Source organism: Erinaceus europaeus, chromosome 2 (genome assembly GCF_950295315.1).
Source record: "Erinaceus europaeus chromosome 2, mEriEur2.1, whole genome shotgun sequence".
In the NCBI taxonomy this organism is placed as follows: domain Eukaryota; kingdom Metazoa; phylum Chordata; class Mammalia; order Eulipotyphla; family Erinaceidae; genus Erinaceus; species Erinaceus europaeus.
The window spans coordinates 53,932,344-53,952,981 of record NC_080163.1 but is presented as its reverse complement, the minus strand read 5'-3'; the positions used below and the strand labels follow the sequence as shown (position 1 = coordinate 53,952,981).

Here is a 20,638-nt window from a genome sequence, read left to right as displayed (position 1 = left end):
TTACAACTGGAGCCATGGGGCTCAGTGCTTTACCATTTGTCCCATCTATAAAAGATTCTGAGTAGGAACACAATACAACTCAACTGTGAGGCTTCCAGATATTAAGAATTAAGAATTTTCTCACTTTGACCTATTTGAGTGTCAAACCACATTGTTGACAAATTTTGTAAAAACATAATCTCATTTTAAATTTATGTATACTTACATGGACCAGGTGGTGGTACACCTGGTTGAACACACAGATTACCAAGAGCAAGGACCTGGATTCAAGTCATCAGCCTTTACCTGCCATGGGGAAGCCATGTACTTCACAAATGGTGAAGCAAGTACTCCAGGTGTCTGTCTATTTCCCCCTCCCCTCTCCATTTCTCTCTATGAAGTAAAAAGGAAAGGGAAAGGAAGGAAAAGGAAAAGAAGAAGAAAAAAATGGGCTACTGGGACCAGTGGATTCATAGTTTCAACACCAAGCTCCAGCAATAACCAGGGTGGCAATAAAATGAACAAAACAAACAAGTAAATAATTTTGTGTGTGTGTGTGTGTGTGTGTGTGTGTGTGTGTGTAATGCCTTGGGGAGGCCAACTCTGTCACTAGGAAAAAAAAAATCTATAGGGAAATATGTGTCAACCCTAGATCTCTGAAAAAATCTTCATCTGTTTTCCAGGACCGAGAAAAACTCATCCGCAGGAGAAAGCATCGACGAAGTTCCAAGCCAATTAAGGTAAAGAGAAAACTAGTTTATCAGGATTTTACCACAATCACCACCAGACGGTGAGATTTGCCAAGAAGTCTTCCTGCAGAAATGTGATGAATCAGTTGTTCCTGAACTGCAGCAATACGTGGGTTTAATTTTCTAGAACAAAATCTTAGCCTTTGTCATTTCTCAGAAGTACCAAAATGATTGTGTTCTGAGTTTTAAACTGAAAAGGTGTGTTTTAGTATGATTTTCTTCGAGGAGAGAAGAAAGCCTCTACATTTCATCTCAAAAGAATTAAAACTGACATGTTGCAGTCATACTTCAAGAGAGTACCTGGGTTTCATATGGATGCATGTCACCCATGGTATATTAATATCTGATACTACCTGTAATTTATTAATTTATTTTCACTAATTACTTAGAAATTAGTCATTGATAATAATCTTCCCAGTCTGTCAGTATGTATCTAGCCCCTTCAAGTCCACAGTTTTAGGGGGGCTAGGAAGTGACACACCCAGTTAAGTGCACTTATTACAAAACGCGCAAGGACCCAGGTTCGAGCCCTGCTCCCCACCTACAGGGGTTCCACTTCGCTAGTGGTGAAGTGAGTTCTGCAGGTATCTGTCTTCCTCTTCCTCTCTCTATCTCCCCATCCTCTCTCAATTTCTCTGTTGTAAATAATAATTAAAAAATTAGAAAAAAAAAGAATAAAAAGTGGCTGCAGGGAGCAGTGGATTCATAGTGTTGGTACCAAGGCTCAGCAATAACCTTGCTGGCAGTAAAAATAAAATAAAATCCATGGTTTTGCTACTTTATTTGTCTACTTGTTTGAACTTTATTTTTCCCAAGTACACCTATTACGTAGATACTTGGGCTTTCAGAGTCCTTTAATTATACTTTAAATACTGGCAAGAGTAAGTCACATAAACACCGTGGTATAAAATGAACCAAAGACGCTCCAGGGACCAGCAAAATAGCTCACTTGGGTCATGTACCAGGCTTGAGCCTGGTCCCCGTACAAGGAAACTTTGGTGCTGTGGACTTTTTCACTCTCTTTGCCTCTCTGCTTTAGCTCTAAAAAGAGAAAAAAAAGCAAAAACAAAAGATGATTTAGATAGGGCTCATTCTTTATTATGCCCTAAGCCTGGGCTCAGTACCATAGCAGTGAGGGAAGTTGTGATGCTGTGCTGTCTTTCCCTCTCTTTCAAGCTCTCTACCTGAGTGAAAAAGCTAGCCATGGAGTGGTGAGGTTATACATGTACAAGGCGCTGTTTCTATAAAAATTAAAATTGATAAAATAAGGAGACCCCAATGTTTCAATGAAAAGAGATAAATAGTAGTGCTAATAGTAAGATGGGAAAAACATTTACTGAAATTACTGTATTTATGGCTAATATTTTATTCCATCAAAGAATCATTTAAGAATACATACTTCTATGTTCATTTGCACTTAATGCCAGTTAATAGCATGCTAACATGCTGGCTTTTCACAAGTTCAATTATGTTAGTAATTGTGTATTTTCCTCCATTAGAGGCCTGTTTTGGACCCATTTATTGGCTATGATGAGGACTCCATGGATTCAGAGACGTCATCCATGGCCTCATTTAGAACAGACCGAACACCAGCTACTCCTGATGACGACTTGGATGAAGTGAGCTTTTCCAATCTTTTTGGGACATTTTTGTTTACCAACTTTGCCTTAAATTGGAGGGAAAAAAAACCAACAATACTTAGCTTTCCTTTATGAACTACACACCATACTTGACTTTGTTATCTCCTAGAAGGTATTTCACCTATGTCATGTCACACTCCTAGAAACTTCTCTAGCATTCAGCTCTGTAACACAAAGACTTCTTTCAACTACAGAAGCTACTCTCTCAAATTCTCCATCTAGGAATTGTGTGAAGCAAAGCACAAATTTAGAAGCTCTCGGTTATAGCCTATGACAGTGTTTATCAAAGTGTTCTCTACTGCTCACCTTCATAAGAATCATTTTAAGGTTCAGTTACAGTGAGAATTCTTGGACTCTCTCATGAGAATTTCTGACTGGGTAACTTGGGGGCTGAAACTTCTGAAATCACATTTTTTCATTTAATGTTTGCTTTTCTTGTGGCCTGTAATGTGAGAGTTTGCAGGAGAAAATGCGTTTTAAAATTTTACCTGGGGAAGAAATTTTTGAATGTAAATATACCAAACAGAAGTGAGACTCAGATGTCATGTCATCTAAAATTTGTATTTAAAATCTGAGTATAGGGCTAAGGAGAGAATAGAGTAGTAATGCCATAGGTCATGCGTGGCAGGGCCACTGATAGCCAGAAACATAGTGGTGAATAAAATAAAAGTTCTCATTTGAGTCCACAATTTACTACTATCCAATCCAGTGAGTAATAATCAGTAATGTGTAAACAAATATGTATTTTATGTATTATTAAGATTGAAAGTATTACAGTATTTGCACCCATGCACCTACTTTAGAATTAAATATGAAATCACACTGAGCCCGAAGTGAAATAACCTTTTTACTTACTTTTAAAAAGTATACAAATGTTCCTACTTCATATTCAGTCAGAAACTGAACATTTTTTTTTTCTTAATATTAAGAGTTTAGCGGCAGAAGAATCAGAACTGAGATTTCGGCAGTTAACAAAAGAATACCAAGCCCTCCAAAGAGCCTATGCTCTGTTGCAGGAGCAGGCTGGAGGCATCATCGATGCTGAAAGAGAAGCCAAGGTGAGTAGACATCTGGAGAGAATGACCTGAATTGGATTGTAATTGTCACAGAAAAGTAAGCACCAAAGTTTGACTCTGGAGGCATTAAGACCAGTTTAGATCAATGCTCTTGTTCCTTTAAAGCTAGTCAAGTGTGTAGTTTTTACCCTTGCTATTTTAAAACATTTAAGTTCAAAGTTAGACATGATTGAATTTTGATAATCCATGTTTTTAGTTTCTTGCTTGGGAAATAAGAGCTTTCATCTTTCAAAAGCAATAGATACAGCCTATTTCATGTCTTAGTTAACAAGTACACAATTTACCAAGGACTTCTATGGAGTATATCTCATTTAACCCTTGTGGCAACTCCCCAAGGCAGGTATTTTATAAAAGAGGGATTTGTGCATCAAAGATCTTAACTGAATTGCTAAAGAACTTACAGCTAGCTATTAGAAAGAAAACTAGAATTTCAACTCAAATCTTGTGTGCGGGGGCAATGGGGGGGCACTGGGTTCTTACACATACAGAACTCTACTATTCCTACATCTTTTCTACATTCATTCTTTTTATCTGAGAGAGAGAAAGTGAGAAGTACAACGGAGATGCTACACCATCCATAGAGCTTCTGTGGTAGCATAGTGCTTCTGTGTGATGCCAGGATTTGAACCCTGAGCTTTACCCATGATAAGGCACATACTTCTCAGAGGGAGCTATCTCCCAGTCATCCAATTAAAGTCATACTTGTTGAAATGTTATTTCTGTTATGTTACCACTGCCTTTCACAAGGGTATTACATCAGTTAGAAAGGAAGAGGAAGGGAAAAGAGGGAATCTGGAAGGAAAAGGAAGGGAGGGGTGAGGGGGAGAAAATAGTAATATTTAATATTTCTTGAGTGCTTACTATTTCTGGTTATTGTGATGAGCACTTTGCATCCTAAAATAAAAATCCTAAAATATTACTATCTCTTTTATATAGGAGATATAACTATCTCCTTAGGAGGTAAAATAATGACTTTGATGGAATTAAATCTAATTTCAGTTAAAGCCACAATATATGGCTCAGATAAATTAATGCCATGATATGAACCCAGTCTCTGAGTTCAGAGTCATAATGCCTACATCATACTTCTTTAGAAGAATGAATATGACAACCATATGTTTTTTGCTTTTTTTTTTATGTTCTGCTCTGTACTTAGAGAAGTCTACGGTAAGGGCCAAGAGGCCCCAGTAGAGTGCACGTTATAGTGTGTGAAAACCCAGGTTCAAGCCCATGATTCCTGTCTAACTGCAAGGGAGGAGAGAAGCTTCACAAGTGGTTATGCAGAGCTTTTGGTGCCTCTTTCTGCCTCCCTATTTTCTCTCAGTTAATTTTAAAACAGTGTCTGGCATATAGAGAGAATTTAGTAATGCTACTCAAGCTCAGAACCTCATTTATGACAAAGTATTCAACTACTAAGTAAGCTATCTGCTGGCCCCTCATCGTAACACTGATGCAGGGAACAATATAATCAACACCTATTCTAACTTAAAATCATTTTTATAAAAAAATAAATTTTAGGGGCCAAGTTGTGGCACATTACCATGTGCAAGGGTCCAGATTTAAATGTCCCCTCCCCACCTGCAAGGAGAATGCTTCAAGATCAGTGTAGCAAATATGCAGGTGTCTTTCTTTCTCTCTTCCTCTCCCCCCCTCTCAATTTTTCTCTGTCCTATAAAAATAGAAAGAAAGAAAAAAAAAAGTTTTTAAAAAAATGGCTGCCCAGAGCAGTGGATTGTTTTGTAGTGCTGACGCCAAGCTCCAGTGTTAACCCTGGTGGCAGAGGAAAAAAAGTTAAAAAATTGAACTTTAAAATCTAATCTGATAAAGACAAATATACTATTTAGTGTTTCAAAGATTCTCTCCTCACAAAGAAGAATAAGAAAACGAAGCTGACAATTACTGATCTGATATAACTTTTTATTAAAGAAAGTATCCAGATCATAAGAGAAAAAAATACATGTATGGACAGCAAAAAAAAAAAGCCCTTAATTTTTATAGATAATAAGATCATTTACAGACCAATTTTTTAGGGGGCCAGGTGGTGATGCACCTGATTAAGAGCTCACATTACAGTGCACAAGGACCTGGGTTTAAGCCCTTGGTCCCCACCTGCTGGTGGTAGTGGGAGAAGCTTCATGAGTGATGAAATAGGACTGTTTCTTTACCTCTCTGTGGTCCCCTCAGTCCAATAGTAAATAAAAAGACTTAAGAAAAAGGAATTCTACAAACTACTAGACTAAATGAAGTAATATTATCAAGTTGTTCTATGAAAGATAATTATCTGAAATTGCACATGCACACAGTATATATACACACCCGTGTACGTATATATGAACACATGTATTTTGGACTTAGATATGTCCAACTTAGAGTTGACTCTGAAAGAATGGAAAGATTTGGAGTTGGGAGCTAGCACAGCAGGTTATGCTTACTTGTCGCTAAGCACAAGGACCAGCGTAAGAATCCCAGTCCGAGCCCCCGGCTAGACACCTGCAGGGGAGTCACTTCACAAGTGGTGAAGCAGGTGTCTATCTTTCTCTTCCCCTCCTCTCTCCCATTTCTCTCTGTCCTATCTAACAACAACATCAGTAATTACAACAACAATAAAAAACAAGGGCAACAAAAGGGAAAATAAATATTTTTTAAAAATGGAAAGATTTGGCACAGGCAAAATACAAAAAGACTGGAAGCTGGAGCGGTGGTGCAGCGGGTTAAGCACACATGGCAGAAAGCATATCGGGATCCCGGTTTGAGCCCCCAGCTCCCCATCTGCAGGGGCTTCACTTCACAGGTGGTGAAGCAGGTCTGCAGGTATTCGTCTTTCTCTCTGCCTCTCTGTCTTCCCCTCCTCTCTCCATTTCTCTCTGTCCTGTCCAACAGCAATGACAGCAATAACAACACCAATAATAATGGCAATGATGATAAACAACAAGGGCAACAAAAGGGAAAAAATTAAAAACAAAAATTTAAAAATAAATAAATCTTTAAAAAATTTAAAAAGACCCAAGTAAGAGAATTGCCAAGCATATTTAGGAAACACAGAAATCAACAGCAGATAAGGTGTGTTCATAAGTAGTAGATGGAAGGTTGGAAATACAATGAGATTTTTCAAACCTCCAGCTCAAGAGTTTGAATTTTTTTCTCAGTAAAATGGTTTACTTTAAAAAATTTTTATTTATAAAAATGAAACACTGACAAAAACCATAGGATAAGAGGGGTACAACTCCACACTATTCCCACCACCAGAAGGAGTTTGAATTTTAACTTGATGAAAAAGGGAGTCGTTGAAAGTTTTAAGCAAAAGTTTAGATTTGAAGATAGTTGTCAAAGATTCTTTTTTCTTTATAGAAAATGTGCTGTCATTCCCTTTATTCATTGAGCTCTAATCAGGGAACACAGGAGGTTGTAAAGAAGGGGACAATGAATTCCTATTTTACTTGTTGAGTTCTGGAATTTTTATTTTACCAGGCACAAGAACAGCTCCAAGCAGAAGTGCTAAGGTATAAAGCCAAAATTGAAGATCTGGAAGCAACCTTGGCTCAAAAAGGGCAGGTAGGCATTTGATTGCCAGCATTTCTACAGATGCAGATAATCCAGTCTGACTTTCCTCTCCATCACCCTGTGCATGGGCCGCATCCAGGACATGGCTTGGCTCACCACAGTGACCTTTCTCAAACCCTGTCAGAATGTTCAACTCTATGTTTCTGTCCCCAGTGTTTTCTGGCCAGAGTGTGAACCCTGCTACAACAGCAAATGAGGTTGGGCAAGAGAGAGTACCAGTGGAAGAGGAGCCCAATACTAATAGGCTAGAGTTTTCATAAACTGTTAAGATAAAGACCCTCCCTCCTGCTGCATTCTTTGCCTCTATGCTACATTTATGGTTCTGCATTTTAATGTTCTCCATTCATATGTTTCTGGCCTGTGTGCATTCTGACCCTTTTCACTTTTATTTTTTGCCTGTGTGGTCACTTCTGAGTCCCCAGAAGGCTGGTCCTGGATTATTTAGATTCAAAAAGGGCAGATAGTGAGTGGCAATGAAGAGGGCATTAAATTTTCCTGGCAACTTTGGCCCCAATGTCTCTGAATAGAGAGCTGGCAGGGGGTGGGGATCATCTACCAGTCATCGGCAGGCAAATACTCTGGGTAGAAGAAGACTGCTCTGGTCAAGTGACTTAAAGACACAGGCTCTTTGGTGCCCCTCTGAAATGCTGACTGCACAATATTCTTTGTCAAACAGGATTCACACTGGGTAGAAGATAAACAACTTTTCATTAAGAGAAACCAGGAGCTTTTAGAAAAGGTATGTTGGGCGCAACACCCTAGTGGGCTAGAGGAAGAAATGATGAGAGATCCAGGAGCAGCAGGGGGTCCTCTCAGGAGTGGCACAGGGGCTAGGGGAAGGGGAGGCTTTTCAGGTGCTGCGCTCTGCTCTGCTGCGTGTGTGCTCAACTGCATCCCTGTCACTGCCATCGCCATCAGTGAAGTGGCATGTGTGCATGGCTCTGCACTGGGCATTGTGTGGACTGAAGAGGATGTGATCTCTGTAGCCTATCTATTTGTTAACCATGCATATGTACTGTGTATATGTATATATATACATATATATATATATATAGACTGTGTATACATAGACATGTATATACTCCCACATGTGCACACATCCTATGTGATTGTCCGTTTGCAGAAAACATACTACGGATAGGATAGGACTTGTTCTTTTGTGCAAGGAAGTGACTCCAAGACCATATAATCTAGCACAGGCTAGCTTCTTTTCTTTTGAATCAGTCTACCAAATTTGGCTGTTGGTATCTATCCATATGTCTATATATTTTTAGGATATATATATATATATATATATATATATATATATATATATATATATATATAATTTTTATTGGGAGATTAATGGTTTATAGTTGATAGTAAAATACAATGGTTTGGGGGGCTTGGCCTTAGCACAGTGGGATAAGTGCATATGGCATAAAGTGCAAGGACCAGCGCAAGAACCGGCATAAGGTTCCAGGTTCCAGTTCCAGTCCTAGGCTCCTCACCTGCAGGGAGGTCACTTCGCAAGCGCTGAAGCAGGTCTGCAGGTGTCTGTCTTTCTCTCCTCTCTGTCGTCCCCTACTTTCTCGATTTCTCTCTGCCCTATCCAACAACAACAGCTATAACAACAATAACAACCACAACAAGGGCAGCAATAAGGGCAACAAAATAGGAAAAATAGCCTCCGGAAGCAGTGGATTCGTAGTGCTGACACAGAGCCTCAGTGATAACCCTGGAGGCAAAAAAAAAAAAAGCCAGCAGTTTGTACATGTGTAACATTTCCCAGTTTTCCACATGACAATTCAACCCCAACTAGGGCCTCCTCTGTATTCATGTTCCTGGACCCAAACCCTCCCCTCCCCTCCCCACCCCACCCACAGTCCTTCACTTTGGTGCAATTCACCAGTTCCAGTCCAGGTCTATATATTTTAATGAAAGAACTTACCGAGAGACGTATTCAAGCACAAAATAGCATGTATAGGCAGTTGATCAATATATTTGGTGCAAAGATATAGTGTTTAGACCCATTAGATATAATTTGGTTATCTGGACCTAGACTTTTGAGTTGGTAACTGAATGCAACAGAAACCATGTTAAAGTCAAAGACAGAGTTTTCTTTGGTATTTGCCTTCCACAAATATAGCATAAAAAGTACAAAACCATCATGTGTTTTTCTTAACAAAACCAGAATTTGAAATCCTGTTTGAATAATGGAAACCACTCTGTAGTTAAAACCAAAGTTATGTAGAATTTATTGTAGGATTATGTCTACCAAGATTTACTGGACTTGATAAGCAATAAAAACGATATACAACACCCTAGTCTTTTTTGTTCTGTTTAGGCAAAAATTAGAATAACATCTCATTTTGAATAAAATGAGAGAAGCTAATATACAGAAGATGGATAGGTATCCTAAGACTAAGAACTGTTTCTCTTAGAAAGGTTAAAGTTTCATACAGGGAGTCGGGTGGTAGCGAAGCCGATTAAGCAAAGGTGATCCAGAGTGCAAGGACCGGAGTAAGGATCCTGGTTCGAGCCCTTGCTCCCCACCTGCAGGGGAGTTGCTTCACAGGTAGTGAAGCAGGTCTGCAGGTGTCTATCTTTCTCTCCCCCTCTCTGTCTTCTCTGTCCTCTCTCCATTTCTCTCTGTCCTATCTAACAATGGCATCAACAACAACTACTACAACAATGAAAAAACAACAAGGGCAAGAAAAGGGAAAATAAATAAATAAATAAATTTCCTTAAAAAAACTGACCCCACTGATCCCAATCCAGGATTCTAGGAAGTAGACTTTCTTTTATAATCTAATTCAACTTCCTTCTTGAAAGTTTTGAAAGTTTACTAGGACACAAAAATCTAGTGCAGAAAAAAATGGAGTTGACTATGTTAACTAATATCTCATCTCACTATATTCCCAACTTTGTTTTCCCGTCATTTTTCTTTTCTTTTTTTTTTTTTTTTTTTACCAGAGCACTGCTCAGCTCTGGCTTATGGTGGTGTGGGGGATTGAACCTAGTACTTCAGAGCCTCAGACATGGAAGTCTCTTTGCATAACCATTATGCTATACCCTCACCCTGTAATTTTTCTTTATGGTGATCTTCTGAGAAAAATAAAATTGTCGTTCTCTTGATGATACCAAATAATAAGTGTCATTACATTTACTTTCAGTTTCAAAGTGATTTTCATTATGTCTTTTCATTATGTCTTTTGTCTAATTTCCTGTTCTTGGTTTCTTTAGGTTAACAGGAGATATTTTTCAGTTCAGGCTTTAAAAGAAATAAGATAACAGAAGTGAAAATAAAGCTAAACACTTTATATTAGGTATATTAAGGAAAGTTATAGTCATCCTATAATTAAAAATAAAAATACCATGTTTTTTTTAAATTTCTGCACTTAAGATTTCAAATTGTGTATGTGGAGTCCACCCACTGAACTAATATCATAGCCCTGCCATCAAATTACTACAGATCATGAAATTTTTCTGATCCCTTGTAAAGAAATAGGAAAAAACACCTTTGTATATGACTAGATTCCATGCCTTATCATGTTATTTTAGTGCTGTTAAGGAAAGTCCTGCAAGAAGGAAACTGAAAAAAAAAAGTCTCACATCTGAATAGGTAGATCAGGGAAGGTTCTATGGAAATGTTTGGTGTTCAAGGAAATGTAGAGTTTCTTTTGCGTAGAAAATAAAATATATGTGTGGAAGGAGAGTTTTTGCAGCAGAGTGATATCCTGAAGTAAAGCTTCTGAAATAGCAAGTCCACAGGTTATATCTGAAATTCTAGAGTTGGTGTGCATGGTCACATGCGGGTGTGTGTAGATACTGACAGCACATAAAACTGGGAAATGGGGTGCTGACCAGATCATTAAGGTTTTGGGTTTCATTTGAGAAATTTAGCTTTATTCTGTAGCTAGCTGGGGTTCAGCAAAAAAAAAAAAAGTTATTGGATAGAGACAGAAAGAAATTGAGAGGGATGGGGGAGATAAAGAGGGAGAGAGACAGAGAGGCACCTGCAGCCCTACTTCACCACTCATGAAACTTTCATCCTGCAGGTGGGGAACCAGAGGCTTGAACCTGAGTTCTTGTGTGTTGTAATGTGTGCACTCAGCCAGGTGCACCACTGCTTAGCCCCTTCAGCAAAGTTTTTATGTGAACAGAACTGTCCTTAAAAAATATATATGGGGGGGGGGCTGGGCGGTAGTGCAGCCCGTTAAGTGCATGTGGCGCAAAGTGCAAGGACTGGAGTAAGGATCCCAGTTCGAGCCCCCCGGGTTCCCACCTGCAGGGGAGTCACTTCACAAGCAGTGAAGCAGGTCCGCAGGTGTCTGTCTTTCTCTCTGCCTCTCTGTCTTCCCCATCTCTCTCCATTTCTCTCTGTCCTATCTAAAAACAACGACATCAATAACAACAGCAATAATAACTACAACAATAATACAACAAAAGGGAAGATAAATAAATAAAAATAAAAAATAATAATTCTTAAAAAATATATCTGACTACTTGTAATTCCAAAATTAAGAGGTCAGTCTTTCTTATTTACACAGTTATTTCTAGTTGTAGCATATTATCCCTGATCTACTATTCACACACTCTAGACTTTTTCTCAATAACTGTAAATGTCCTCCAACAATAATCTCTGATCTGAAATACTGAAGGAAAACTAGAAAGAAGTCATATCTACTTGATTTTTTTTTCCCATGGTCTGGAAGGATTTACTGACTTAATGAATGTTAATTATGCTTGCTTTGTGAATTTTTAGATTTTTTTTTTGCCATGTTGACCTAATTTGAGGATTTACTTTATTAGATAGAAAAACAGGAAGCAGAAAACCACCGGTTACAACAAGAACTACAGGATGCCCGAGACCAGAACGAGCTGCTGGAATTTCGAAACCTAGAGCTAGAAGTAAGGAAATGATGATAATAGCAGTAAACATAATTACTACATGCATTGAGTATGCCCTGTGTATGATATGCTTAATTAAACATGTCAGAAGCAAACTTTCATTTGGACCTTAGAATCATAGTCAGGCCAGCCACCAAGTTACAGATGCTACCACGCCACCAACCTGTGTCCTGGAACCCCACCTCACCAGAGCCCTGCCCCACTAGGGAAGGAGACAGACAAGCTGGGCATATGGATCGACCTGCCAACACCCATGTTCAATGGGGAAGCGATTACAGAAGCCAGACCATCTACCTTCCGCAACCCATAATGATCCTGGGTCCATGCTCCCAGAGGGATAAAGAATAGGAAAGTTTTCAAAGGAGGGGATGGGATACAGAGCTCTGGTTGTGGGAGTTGTGTGGAATTACACCTTCTACAGAATCACAGTCAGGATTCTGTAGAGGAAGGCAAATAAGACTATGAATAACTTGCCCATATCCTGTGACTACTATGTGGTAAAACGTTCATGCAACTCAGAATTATCTGTATAGATACTGTTATTTTCAACATTTTAGTTTTTATAAATAAGACTGATGCATAAATTTTAATAATTTAAATAGTAAACTTCAAACTTCAGCAGTTTATTGCTTTAAATAATCATTTTCATCTTTCACTGAATTCTAACTCATTACTTCTGTTATGTTTTACAATAGGTTATGGATGTTCCAAAGTATGCTACATGAAAATACTTTGTAGTTAAATTAAAGATATTTAATCTCTAAGGCATTTATACAAAAAACTTAGAAACAATGTGACTTGCTTTCGGAGAAACTTCTGTTAGTCTGACCAAATTTCAGAGTCTTTTTTTAAAAGTAAAAGGTATCAATACAATCAGACTTCATTGCATCATGAAGCATCTGGCTTAGAACTCAGTTGACTGTGGATGCAGAAAGGATAAGAAATATTCCCACTTCCAGACCTTCCACCTTCTGCACCCTGTAATGACCCTGGGTCCATACTCCCAGGGGGATGAAAAATAGGAAAGCAATCAGGGAAGGGCATGGGATATGGAGTTCTGGTGATGGGAATTGTGTGGAGTTGTACCCCTCTTATCCTATGGTTTTTGTCAGTGTTTCCTTTTTATAAATAAAAAAAGAAATATTCCTACTTTATATTTTTGGCTTTTTTCCCCCAGAAGTTTGGGTAAGTTTGCATTTCTGTGACCCAGTGAAAAACAGTAATTATTTGGTAACCGACACATCTTATTCACAAAGCATAAGTGAATTGATTATGCAGAATTTGTTGCAATAAGACTTCATGATCAAAGGACTATACTTTGTAATACTTTAACTTCCCAAATATCCAGTTTAATTTGGACCTCTACTTCCTATAGCGCCCTTATAAAATTTTGCAGCGCTGGTCGACACCATCCATATATTCTTCTCTCATTTCTCTTTGTTGACGGCATAATTCCTTTCCATCAAAATTAGGCAAGAGCATCTCTAGTTCATTTTTGATATATTGATATACTGATGAAATAGCATAGAGAATACAGAATTTATCCTTAATCAATTGCTTTTTTTTTTTTTCTAATTCCTATGTATTCTTTGTATTTCAAGGAAAGAGAAAGACGATCTCCTCCATTTAATCTACAAATTCACCCGTTCTCAGATGGTGTAAGTGCTCTACAGATCTACTGCATGAAAGAAGGTGTCAAGGTAGGAAGATTTTTTTTTTTCTTTTTTACAAGTTAGAAAACTGTATTGGAGGAGGAGAATTTACACATGACTTCTATTTTTTTTGGTCACTGGATGTCATTTTGATACAACTATGTAGGAATTACATTTTCAATTCACACAAGTTATAGAATTAATAAAACATACAATAATTGTTTGACGTATGTACCAATGGTAGCATCAAATAACAATGGAAGCCATGATTATTTATAACAGAGTAGTATAAGAACAATATAGAGTCAAGTTATTTATTAAGGTAGTTACCCTTAGTTACCTGGAGAAAATACTAAATGCAGTTCTTCAAGAAACACATTCCAAATGTGCTAGGTAGAAAAACCTTTGTTTTGTCTCCTTTGCTGGTGCTGTTCTGGTTGCCCTGGAATCTTGGAACTTCAGTACTGGAAGAGACCTTGAAATCATCTCTCTAGTTCACCATCTCCTTTGATATTTTCCATTTAGGGGAGATTTCTATTTTGAAAAGACTTTTTGTGACATATTACTCAACTAAACAAAACACAATTCTATCTCAGGAGATACAGGATTACATTGTAATTATTAAGATTGAATTGAGGTGGCTCAGTCTCCCAGAAAACATGTTGACCTTCATTGTAATAGCATCATGTAGTAAATATCTTTTCCAGAGGTAAAATCAGGAATCCTCCCCTTAGTCCTTGGAATTTGTCTTCTCTTTTTCTCCCAGCCTTTTCTACTATGGCTCTCAGCTGTGATATATTCCAGCTTTAGTTGCTTTTTCTCTATTTATGGCACTTAAGGGTTCATTTTCCTTCCTCATGAGGAGGGTCAACTAAATTGCTATTTGAACATGAGTAAAAAGGAGAAAATGATGCTAGTAAGACTATATACAGATTTCACCATTCCTAAAGCTTCCCGCCACAGGTGGGGACTAGCACTTGACCTGGAGTCTTTATGCATGGCGATCTGTGTGCTTAGTTGCATGCCCCATCTAAGGAGTTCTTTAAAATAGGGTTCAATTTCTTCAAAGTAACTCAAGGAATATGGTAAAAAAATTCATTGTTTTTTATAGGATGAAATTAATATTTAAACACCTTAAGAGTATAGCTGCAGTATAGTTTTCTCGACAGTCAAGATCTCAATCTTGTCAGACTTCCATTAATCATATTGAAAGTGACTATTTTTATTACATATTGCTTTCTTTATAACTGATAACAATTTTAGTTGAAAAAGGTTGATAATTACAAAAAAAAATTCAAAGGCCTTATTACATCCTACTCTTTCATATACAATCCTTGTACCCTAACATATAGGAGGCATTTGTGATCTTCATTCTTTAACTGGTGAAATTGAGACTGAACTATTTAATTTTCCTAGATTAATATAATTTATGAGGGAGAGCAGAGAAACTTCAGTCCAGGTGATTGAAATCCACCACCAAAAGCTATAGGCCTTAAAATGCCTTTGGGATAAGTCACTAATTGATTGCTGAGTCATTTTTGTGTATTTGGCTAAATATAACTCCTTGGTTTTGTAGGATGTGAACATCCCTGATCTCATAAAGCAGCTTGATATCTTGGGTGACAATGGGGTAAGTATGAGTTGATAAAATATAGTAAATGTCTATACTAATTTGCCTAAATAGGGGCAAGAATATTTGCCGGTGCCTCATACGTAATATAATAGCAGGTGAGACATCTTGTTCACTTGAGGATGTAGCTCCCTTGAGAGAGTCAACAATTTATCAAACTAGTTGGCTCTGGTTTGTAAGGATCTCGAGAAGGTAATGGCAAAAAAAGCAACTGGCAAAGTGCCTTTCATGGCCAGGTTTCAGGGCTGAAAGTCAACCACATCTGCTGTGATTGAAGCTAATTACCTTCTGACTGTTGCTAGGAGACATCTAGTGTGAAATTAATCAGTCTTGCAGGTGCAAATTTCGTTAAGTAGTAGGGTTGGGTGGCAGTTTTGTAAAAATGGTCCAGGAAACTGTAATTCCGTTTCTTTCTAAAAAGAAAAAGAAAAAAAAAAAAAAAACCTTCCAGTCAGGGTCAGGGCGTATTAATACAATGGAAGATCATTCACTGAAATGCCAGATGAATGATAATGTAGGTTGAAGGAATCACATGATTTTTTTTCCCCTTGAAAGATTATAAAATAAGCAAACACAATCAATTGAAATATATCAGACCTCTTTGAAGAGATTACCCTTTATTTGATCTGGGTTTCTGTTTTTCTCATAACTGTTGGTGAAGTATGAGTACAGTGGGAAATAACAAACATTAACTCAGTTTTAGATATAAAAATTCACACTGTAAAAAAATTCACATTGTATTTTATTCTTGTAGGTTTTGTTTGAATGGACTATTTGTTAATAATCATTACTAGATGCATATATATACAGTTATATCTATGTCTTTTAAGTTTGGCAGTATTTTCTGGTATTGTAAGTATTGTGTGTTCATCTTGTTTTCTGTTTTTTTTTTCCTCACAGAATTTAAGAAATGAAGAACAAGTAGCCATAATTCAGGCTAGCACTGTGCTTTCCCTGGCAGAAAAGGTAATAAGACATACTGACTTTCAAATCACTGCAGGTCAGCTTAATAGCTTAAAAGCAGGGTAGTACTGAAGGGCACTCTCTTTTGAGAGCATAGTTCTTTTGTTGACTTTTCCTTGGGGGTGTGAACAGCAATTTCTCTCAATTGATTTCACTTACTTGCTAGTGACTCCCTGCTGATTCCACAAATCTTATGAAAACTGTAAGTGTACCATAAGTGCAAGGTGTGCTCCTGCCCTCTTGTGGTGAATCATCATATGGCAAGTAAAAGAGAGGGAAAATGTCAAGAGAAGCCTGCCAAATCCTTGAATTTAGGGTGCCCCGAAAATGGGAACATATGTGAGAGTTATGTATAAATGGCTGAATAAAATGAGAACTGTAAAACTGATAAATATGTTTTCTTAATTCCTAAATGTATAGAAAATTTGTTAAAAATCCAAGGAAACTATGTGTAGTCAATTTTCTTTAGAATCTAAAATGAGGGAGAAATGGGCTGGATGGTGATGAACCTGGCTTGGCATGAACATTACAATCCTCAAGGTCCCTGGTTCAAGTCCCTAGTCCCCAACCTGCAGCGTGATTCACTAGTAGTGAGGCAGTGCTCCAGATATCTGTCTTTTTCTTTCCTCCCCTATCTCCTCTCCTCCTTCAATTTCTCTATCTTATCAAATAATAACAATAAATAAATACATTGAAATGAGAAAAATCCACAGTTCAAAGCAATGGCACAGAGAGAAGTAGTGAGAGAGAAGGATTTTTATAAAACGTAAAGGTATTTAAAAAATACTTGTGGTGAGCCTGTTTTTCCATACTGATTCAATTAAATCTTATGTTAAAAAAAAAAAAGGCATTTAGCTGACAAATTTGGGATTTTTTTTCACTGGGTCTTTGCTGCTCTGGGCTGACTTTTTTTTTTTTTTTTTTTTAGATAGAGAGAGACAGAGGGAGGAGAGAGGAAAATATGGACAGCACTGAAGCTCTGTCTAGTTTAGTGGGAGACAGGCTCGGTCTTGCACATGACAAAACAGTTACACTATCTAGAAAAACCAAGTATCCTATCAAGCTAATGAAAAACTAAAATTGAGATTTGAACCCACACGTTCAGTTATAATTCTCCCCAAAAGAGATAAACTTGTGCTTAATTTGGTAGAAACCCATGGGACACAGATTTTTGGTGGTGGGAATTATATATAGGAAACCCATGATGATAATAATTTGCTCTATTCAACTTTAAATGGTAGTTTCAAACCATATTATCTAAATTCTGCATTCATTCAATACAAACACAACGCCATGTAACAAAAGCCAGTTTTGGGGGCTGGATGGTAGTACAGCAGCCAGTTGAGTGCACATGTTACAATGTACAAGAACCCAGGTTTAAGTCTCCAGTCCCCACCTGCAGAGGGAAAGCTTTACAAGTGGTTAAATAGTTGCAGGTGTCTCTCTTCCTTTATTTCTCCCCCCCCCCCCATACTTTCTCGATTTCTGGCTCTCTCTATTCAATAAATACAGATAATAAAAGTAAAATTAGAAGATCAGTTTTCTAGTCTTAATTGACAATACCTATCTTTTCTCATGTTTCCTGAAACCTTAAGGAGTGAGACTGCTGCCTGGAATTTGCCCCCTCATTTTTGTCCACTAACCCCAGGCTTTCATTTCAGGCTCTAGAGCAACTTTCACTTCTAAGAACATCTCTCCTCAGTCCTGTGATATAAGGGCAAGAGGCTAAATAAATCCGTCAGCAGCAACATATACACCATATCAAGTAATCATCACGTCTAATACTTTTTCTTATTTATTCTTAAGTGGATTCAGCAGATTGAAGGAGCAGAGGCTGCCTTGCACCAGAAAATGATGGAACTGGAAAGTGACATGGTAAGCATGTTGCAGCATCATAGAAATGGAAAATTGACAAGACAAAGCAAATGGAAAATGAGTATTTTCTACTGGCTTTACCTGGCACTAATAGAAGTTTATAGTCTTACGTGGAATAAAATTCCTAGAAAATTCAACATCTCAAGCTAGAGTCTCTAAAGACATCATGTTGTATGTTTATAGTACTTCCAAAATTGATGTTGAAGAATCCAGTTAGAGCGTTTTCCTTTTTCCTAAAGCCATATTTATTTATTTTATTTGACAGGACAGAGAAAAATTAGAGAGAAGGGGGATAGAAAAGGAGAGAGATAGATAGACACCTGCAGCACTGTTTCACCACTTGTGAAGCTTTCCCCCCTGCAGGTGGGGAATGGGGGCTTAAATCCAGATCCTTATTCACTGTAATGTTATTACTTAACCAGCACCAAGATATTTTCTTTCTTTGGTAAAAAAATAATAACTTTCTACCATGTGTAATTATATTTAAAATAACAGAAATGGTGAGTGTAGTCCTATTACACCTGTAACAGTTTTTCCCCATAAGTTTCATGGCCAACCATGTATATTTTTAACCCTTAAAATCCAATCCTACAAAATCTCCACCAGTTTTAGAAAAGGTTTTGTTTTATCAATTAAAAAAATAAATACTTAATTGCACTCATTGCTATGTTTTATACAAAGATATATTTTAAACGTCATTGACAAGATTCTCACCAGATGAGTTACTCAGAATCTTAGGACAAGCAAGGGAACATCAGATTAACATCTTCCAAGTCTTATCAAGGGAGGAGATAGGATACGGAGTTCTGGTGGGAACTGCGTAGAACCCTATGGTTTTGTTAGTGTTTCCTTTTTATAAATAAAATTAAATTAAAAAATCATCTTCCAGGTCACACTGGCTCAGGTGGCATTACCCCCACTCTCTATTGTTATATATGTCTATGTTTATTAGTTGTGTACAGATAACTTTAAATGATTTTTTTAATTGCAACCAGGGTTATTACAGGGCCTCAGTGCCTACATAATGAATTCAGTGCTCCCAGTGGCCATTTTTTTAATTTTTAAAATTTTTATTTGATAGAATGGAGATAATTTGAGAGGGGAGACACAAAAAGGGAGAGAGACTGAGAGACTGAGCGAAATCTCCAATTTCTTGCTTCACCACTTTTTGTGAATCACTCACCTTCTTCCATCCCTCCCTTATCCCTACAGAAGGATAACAGGGGCTTGAACCTAGGTTCATGTACATGGTAACATGGTAATGTGTTAGACCACACTTTTAAACAAGTGCACCACTACCCAGCCCCCTTAAATGTTTTTTATTATACAGCTTGGCTATGTTACATTTCACAATATTCTTCCAAAATATACTATGATAGGTATTTGCAGATACACTTCTAGTTAATGCTTATCTTGTCAAGATCTTCACATATTTTTTGAATTGTAACATTATGCTCTAATTTACCATTTTTAATTTTTCACCTTATTAATGATTTAATATTTATTTAGAAATTTATGAAATAACAAGGTTAAAATTCCACAGCATTCCCACCACCAGAGCTCTCTGACCCATCCCCTCCATTGGAAACTTCATGCATTATATCGTTGCATGTGGATTGTTTATTTTATTGTTTCTGCTCCTTTCCATTTATTTTTACACTCTTTGTGTAAGACTGTGAAAGGTGATCTCCCTTGCAGGCAATACATATAGCCCTGTAAATGTAGAATTAAAAAAAAAAAACAACCACATCAACCGATATGATTAGTATATGCTTTCTAGCTAATTTGACTATCACTATCATCCTTTTTTATAGGAACAGTTCTGCAAAATAAAAGGCTACTTGGAAGAAGAACTAGACTACAGAAAACAAGCTCTTGACCAAGCTTATATGGTAGGTTACAGTAAGCCATTAAGATACCCAGTATGTAACTATGTACTTTGGAATAAAGTCTCCTATTTATCTTGCCACCTCCTTGAGTAAATCACAATGAGTAGCTCATTTATTCACTAGTTTTTTGCATTCAGTTCCATTTTAGGCCAAATAAATTTCTAGTTCTTTTTTTTAATATTTATTTATTTCCCCTTTTTTTGCCCTTGTTTTTTGTTTGTTTGTTTGTTTTTACTTTTGTTGTGGTTGTAGTTATTATTGTTGTTGTTACTGATGTCGTTGTTGATAGGACAGAGAGAAATGGAGAGAGGAAGGGAAGACAGTGGGGGGAGTGAAAGACAGACACCTGCAGACCTTCTTCACTGCCTGTGAAGCGACTCCCCTTCAGGTGGGGAACCTGGGGCTCGAAAAGCGATCCTTATGCTGGTCCTTGCGCTTCGCGCCATGTGCACTTAACCTGCTGCACTACCACCCGACTCCCAAATTCCTAGTTCTTTGTTGCTTAAGTATTATAAATAGTTTTCTTTACTGGAAGGTTAATGGTATATAGTATAGTTGTTGGCACATGGATACAATTTCTTATCTCACCAAGATACATGTCTGCAAAACACTCTCACCCTCAAATCAGGTCCATCATTGTGTACCAGAACCTGAAAGCTCCCCTTCTTCCACCCCTTTCCCTGTCTTCCTTCCCTAGTGTCCTTTAGCTGCAGTACAACAAACCAGTCTCA

The 20,638-nt window shown here is 37.6% G+C and overlaps 1 protein-coding gene across 3 annotated transcripts in view; it reads left to right on the top strand.

The window, feature by feature from the left end:
- The window catches only part of JAKMIP2 (janus kinase and microtubule interacting protein 2), a 201,066-nt gene that overhangs the window by 161,181 nt on the left and 19,247 nt on the right, over window positions 1–20,638 (top strand). For 2 of the 3 annotated variants that reach the window (XM_007516366.3, XM_060180556.1), the window contains exons 8-18: window positions 663–719; window positions 2,228–2,347; window positions 3,298–3,426; window positions 6,913–6,996; window positions 7,682–7,744; window positions 11,800–11,898; window positions 13,500–13,598; window positions 15,127–15,180; window positions 16,081–16,146; window positions 17,950–18,018; window positions 19,833–19,910. In XM_007516366.3, coding sequence (XP_007516428.1) covers window positions 663–719; window positions 2,228–2,347; window positions 3,298–3,426; window positions 6,913–6,996; window positions 7,682–7,744; window positions 11,800–11,898; window positions 13,500–13,598; window positions 15,127–15,180; window positions 16,081–16,146; window positions 17,950–18,018; window positions 19,833–19,910 — 918 coding nt within the window. The remainder of the gene's footprint in view (window positions 1–662; window positions 720–2,227; window positions 2,348–3,297; window positions 3,427–6,912; window positions 6,997–7,681; window positions 7,745–11,799; window positions 11,899–13,499; window positions 13,599–15,126; window positions 15,181–16,080; window positions 16,147–17,949; window positions 18,019–19,832; window positions 19,911–20,638) is intronic. The other variant, XM_007516367.3, reaches the window with a different exon arrangement.